The sequence below is a fragment of the Ananas comosus genome, linkage group 4 (assembly GCF_001540865.1).
Source record: "Ananas comosus cultivar F153 linkage group 4, ASM154086v1, whole genome shotgun sequence".
Lineage (NCBI taxonomy): Eukaryota > Viridiplantae > Streptophyta > Magnoliopsida > Poales > Bromeliaceae > Ananas > Ananas comosus.
In genome coordinates, this window is record NC_033624.1 from 1,024,732 (window position 1) to 1,030,734 (window position 6,003).

General features: G+C 35.6%; 1 protein-coding gene across 6 annotated transcripts; it reads right to left on the reverse strand.

The window, feature by feature from the left end:
* Positions 702 to 4,974, reverse strand: LOC109709445 (protein DEHYDRATION-INDUCED 19 homolog 2-like). Of its 6 annotated transcripts, none has more exons than XM_020231697.1 (6): positions 4,713 to 4,974; positions 4,465 to 4,610; positions 2,878 to 2,955; positions 2,204 to 2,387; positions 1,398 to 1,450; positions 702 to 1,235 (listed from the first exon to the last, which is right to left on the reverse strand). In XM_020231697.1, exons 1-6 carry the CDS (start codon positions 4,777 to 4,779, stop codon positions 1,182 to 1,184), a joined length of 582 nt encoding a protein of 193 aa, XP_020087286.1. In that variant the 5' UTR covers positions 4,780 to 4,974; the 3' UTR covers positions 702 to 1,181. The 6 variants fall into 6 exon arrangements, with proteins under 6 accessions (XP_020087286.1, XP_020087285.1, XP_020087282.1 ...); XM_020231696.1 differs by having other exon boundaries at positions 1,398 to 1,407; positions 4,713 to 4,973; XM_020231693.1 differs by lacking the exon at positions 1,398 to 1,450 and adding an exon at positions 1,328 to 1,333 and having other exon boundaries at positions 2,119 to 2,387; positions 4,713 to 4,972.

Consider the following 6,003-nt stretch of genomic DNA (forward strand, 5'->3'; position numbering starts at 1 on the left):
ATATTTGCAACGGTCGCTGGTTCTGTTTTGTTTTGTTAATTATTATAATTTAGCACTAGCTACGAGCTTTAATTTGATTTTAATAATAATTTAGCATTTAAAGTTATGGTAAATATATCAATATCAATTTGGAGTTCGTTATTATCGTCATATCAAATGCTAGGAATAGGAACTCGATTTCAAAAACAGTCCTTTTTAAAACAACTTTTTGGGAGTTTTCTTTCCCACGCTTTGATACTGGACAAAAGCTATTGCTAATTTTCCTTCGCTTTTTGAATTTTTATATTTATTTATTTATTTATTACTTTATATGATGAACGTGTTTCTTCGTTGTTGCTATAATAAAAGCGATAGAATAGATTTATGGATTGCTTTTTGCTCCACCTCTTTGCCAAAATTGCTATCTACTCCCTGCCTTTTTTTTCCCACTTCCTTTCCTACTTTTTTAAGGGAATTTATTTATGCAGCAGCATCTCAATCCCACGTGGAACAAAAGTGACCGCACACGTGAGCCCCACGTATGAGCCTCTGCATGAAGAGTGATGATCACGTCGCCTCAAAAAAGTACTATGGCTCGTGGCTAAATAAAATCACTTGCGAATTGGGAAAAATCCATTAATTAAATACCCTTAAATTATTAACTATTTAGCAAGTTACCCCACCCCCCCAAAAAAAACTCCTGAGATAAAAAGGTTAAAAAGTTAAACGAAGTGTAATGCTTTATAATAAAGCTCAATGATGATATAAATAAAATGACAAATACAACAAGCCCCCCCCACAAAATACAATCGGGTGCATAAACTTGTACGGAGAGTAGAAAACGGTGGAGCTATTTCCCCTTTCAAATATGCGAAGTGCCCCTCCAAAAAATAGTACCGAATATAACATGTCCAGTGCAAGTATTAAATACATGAGTTTCTCTCGCTCTTCTCCCTCTTTTCCCTGCAATAGAGTAGTAGCCAACATACATACATACATGCCATAGGTTGAATCCCCCCTGCTCTTCTTCTTTGAAGAGTCCGATAAGCGGCGACAGAACCACAAAAGAAAGCAATGGTAGGTACGATCTGCGAACAATCATCTGCTTCCTGAGAAGCACTTCTGCTGCTGTTGTTGCACACGAAGCACTCCCTCATAAAGTGTTGTCGAAGATTGACGAAAGCACGAGCTCCTGCACGAGCTCACTCCTTCGGGCTCTCTCTTCCTGATCCTTGTCGGAGAGGGACGGCTCGGTTCTGTAAGATGAAGAACAAGGGATAATAATCAGACTTCAAAACTACCTGCCCCAGCAACTTGCTTTCATTACTGTTGGTTTGTTCGACAACACCTTTTTCTGGATATCGGCAACAACAAAGACGAGTGAAAAATAAGTCCGACATTCAGAGTACAGTATTAACCTTAGCAAAACTGTTGCAATAAGAAGGCATAGGCTCACAAGTCATAAAATTGACTGCAATAGAAGAATTTGATGTTCATTAAAATGTAAAACTTCAACGTCACCAATCAATCTTTATAAGCTTATCTAGCATCAGACAGAAAAAAAAAAAAATCTCACGCACTAAATCAACTCCCTTTAGTAACATTCTTACGTCGGACACCATCAAACCACTCCATGCAGGAAGTGTAAGAAAACTTTCGTTCATACCAAAAAAAAGGGGCATCCAAAGAAATTAAAGATGAGACGACGCAGAAGAGAATAGATAAAAATGTGTAGAGAAACCATCAAATATAGACCATTTTGAACTTGAATTTTATACTTTTGTACCAACACCCCCTTAAGTATTGCTTGTTTTAATTATTGTTATTAGAAATAGTTTAATTGGAAATTCCAGAGAAATGAACCTCTCTGTTACCTATAGGCCAATAAGTATTAATTAAACATCCAATTTTGTCCGGGCGAAAAGCAGGAGGAGCAATTAAATTTAGTAGGATCACTATTAATTTAACGTGATCACCAATTCAACCAAGGGGAAATAACTCAAATCAAATCGAGCACTAGTAGAGACATGCCAATTAAAAATATATATAAAATTCAGGGTTAAAATGGTCTAGAATTGAGGGGAGGGGGTACAAATATTTTTCTACTGAAAGAAAAATATGCAATCAATAACAACATACCTCTCTACAACTTTTTCATCTGAACAGTCATTAATCAAAAAGGCATTATCCAGTGACTCAGCTTGTAAACCTTTCGGTGATTCACCTATGGGCAAATTGTAAACCAGAGATGACAGCAATGGATCGGGTGCAACTGCAGAAGGAGCAGCCGTACAGGAAGATCCTCCAAGAAGAGCTTGTAGATTGCCATCTCTCAAGTCCTTCCGCAACAAAGAAAGCAGAGAATGGGACCCTGTAGAAGCTTTGCGAAATCTACGTCTACGTTGCAAGTAATCTTCTATTAAGGAAGGCAAAAGAAACAGCCATTTACCCGCAGTCAGATAAAGAGGTTAAACATATATATTACCCGCTTTGAAATGAGAGTGTCTGAATGTTAAAAGTTTTGATGTCACTATGCAACCTCTCGTTATTTTTATTTCTCTACCTTTTGATAATGGAATTTCTAACTCTTTTGACCTGAATATTCTATGAGCTAAAGAAACTTGACAGTATATTCCATACATTTTTGACAAAACCTGTTTGTTTTGAAAGAAGCTCACAGAATTATCTGACATCACAAATGATGACGGTTAGGTAGTAAAGCCAAAAATTTAAAGTTTAGGGACCCATTTTAATATGCACAATTGTTCAAGCAAGGTCTGTATGTTTTAACTATAAACTGTGCTCAATTAAAATCTACAAATAAATTTTTCACTAAGATGCTATCAGATAGAGGACTTTGTAAAGTTTGTAGATAACAACCACTGTGGTAAAGGATATTTTGAAGTAACTTCCATGTTGCATTGTCATGTGCCCAACCAAGTCCATTCCAACCCTCTCTGCACAAATGGGACATACCTGCAAGATGCAACTGATTAGAACTCTTAGCGTCAATACTATCACATTAATTCCAAAATCTTGAAGGCTAACTTCGTACAACTTTTTGCATGGTTGGGTATATTTATGCATAGTATAATTTCACACACTATGAGCCTGTGTGTAAAGTGGGCACATCTGCATCTATTTATTTATACATTTGTATGATTCTGCATTTTCACCAACTTCTGTATATAAACACCTTCACAGGAACTCATCCAAGAGTGCATGACTAACTTCCTATAGACGACACATGAGACATATTTAAGCTCAACGCATATTGGGGTTCCTATAAAAGAATTTATCCTTTTCTTGTACATGGATTAATTATTAACTATTAAGCATCTAGTTGATCGACTAACTGAATTAATTAAAGAAAACTGGAATCCAATTCAACATTTTAGCAAAAGACTAGCACATTGTGACGACCTGAGTTCTGAGTGGTCATTGCTGGAAAGAGAGAGTGCTTCCTACTAAGCCAATTACTCCTCCCTCTTTAATGTTATAAACATTGCCCATTTTGTGGTTGAAGAGGAAAATAAACCAACGTAATTTAAGTTTAGTACGAACTGAAATCATTAAAATTAAGAAGAAGAGACAGTTACCACCTTCAGCACCCAATGCAGCCAAATTTTTGTTTGTCCAACCTTCGACTTAGTACTCCCTTAGTCACATCACTATGCTAAATGTGAAGTTGGTTATAAGTCGACAATGTGTGATAGTTCTAGAGAGAAAATGGAAAGCTAGGTGATGGGATCCCCACCAACTATGACAAGTTATTCCAGCTTTGTTCTTACCGATTATCAGTAATGTCTTAATGATTGTCGCATTACAGATATCATGCACTTCTCTCCTTTTTATAGACCTTTCCTTTTACAACCTACAGATGAAATAATCGAGCGATCCCAAAATGCACTTCAAATTCCCAAAAGTGCTGATCCGTCTCTTTTATCTTGGAAACTCGTTTCCAGGATAAAAATACATTTCAGTTTTTTCTCAATTAACTCAATATTACAGTTTTAGTTCCAGTTGAACATCTACTGGGGTTTCTTCTTCTTTTTTTTCATCCCATCAATACCGACATACACAACTAGAAGTGAGAATTCAACGACAAGCATGTTACTTGGGATGCAACCTCACAGTAATTTTTTCTCCTAAAAGAACAAAAATAGAGAAACCTCAACAAAGTAAACAAATTGATGGGGAAAAAAAGGAGGAGGATTTATATTGTTGGTGGCAAAATAGAACTATCAAAGCTCAGATTTTTCATTAAAAAACTAAATTAATCAATCAAAATATAGCAAGCAATACAGCTAAAAAAAAAGATCTACGCTGAACCCAACTGAGATAAGAGTAAGAAAAAAAGGGACTTATTTAACAAAAATAGAAAGTCCTATGATCCTAATATCGCAGTAATTGTAAGATAAGACCTATTCGATTAAGGAAACCGATTCAATACATCTCTAAACCATCGAAAAAGAGAGTAAATACCCCATTTTTAGCCTCGACATGGTGCTCGTCGTCGATGTGGCAACAAAGCCCCACGAAATCGAAATCCTCGGCGCAGAAGGGGCAGTTGAACTCCGCCCGCGACTCGTCGTCCTCGCCGTCCACCTCTTCGAACCCTAGGTACAAATCTAGGGTTCCAAAACCCCCGATCAAAAGATTCAAACCACATCGATCGACCAATCGATCCCAAACGAAACAAAAAGGAGGTGAACGGATTCGAGGGCTCTCACCGTATCGCGATTGGAGGAGGCGCTTCGAGGCGGCGGCGGAGAGGCGGCTCCACGAATCGGCCTCCATGGATCGATCGATCGATCTCGAAGCTTCGATTCGATGCGATTGGATTCGATTGCTCCGCGAAGGAAACCCTAGCACGAGAACCCACCCTAGTGGCGATAAAATTATTGCGGAGAATAGTTTCGAAAAATTATAGTAATTATTATTATTTATTATGAGCCTCTTAGCATATATTATATATACGTATGGGAGAGAGAGAGAGAGAGAGAGAGAGCTGGGAAAAAGGGTCGAGGGATATATTTTTTATTTACATTAAAAAAATTATTATTTAGATTAAATTTTTTAAAAATAAATATTTTTTTATAAAATTAAAAAAAGTAAAAAATAGTTTTTTTACTCATAAAATTATTTTTAAAATACTTTTTGAAAACTTAAACTTCTCCTTTCCACAGTGGGGAAAAAAAATAAAGTTGGAAGAAAATTTTTGCTTTAGCATTGCAATACAGTTAAAATTTTGGAAAAGAGGAAGATCATCTCATAGCGATGTTTTAAAACTCGGGTTGAATTTGTTGGTCAAACCAGTTGGATCATGATTCAATCCTGGAATCTTTATTCCAAAAGATTAGGTTAGCTTAAAATTTACTCAAACTCGTTCAAATCAGTTTAGTGAACTGGTATATGTATTTTAATAATTCATTGAAATTATGCATTAATGTTTCAACAATTTACACTCTAATATTTGAAAGCAATACGGATACAATTATTAATTAACATTTTATATATATATATATATATAATATATAAAATAATAATTAAATATTGGGGAAACTTCAAATACTCCTCGTGGTTTCGCATTTTTCCACTTTATTACCCTGTGGTTTAAAGTGTATCAAGTTAGTACCGTGTGATTTCGCACTTTCTCACTTTAGTACCTTGTGTTTCAAGTGTTTCAAGTTAGTACCCTGTAATTTTATTTTTGTATCAATTTAGTATCCTGAGGTTTTAATTTTTTTTCTTTTTATTATCCCATTTCGGAGTATATAATTTAACGAAATATTAAACCACAGGGTACTAAAGTGAGAAAGTGCGAAACCACAAAATACTAACTTGATACACTTGAAACCACAGAAAACTAAAGTGAGAAATTGCGAAATCACGGGTTACTAACTTGATACATTTTAAATCACAGAGTACTAAAAGTAAAAAAGTACGAAACTACAGAGGAGATATTTGAAGTTTTTTCTTAAATATTTATGACATTGTTTTCAACTGAAACACTCCTCTGTA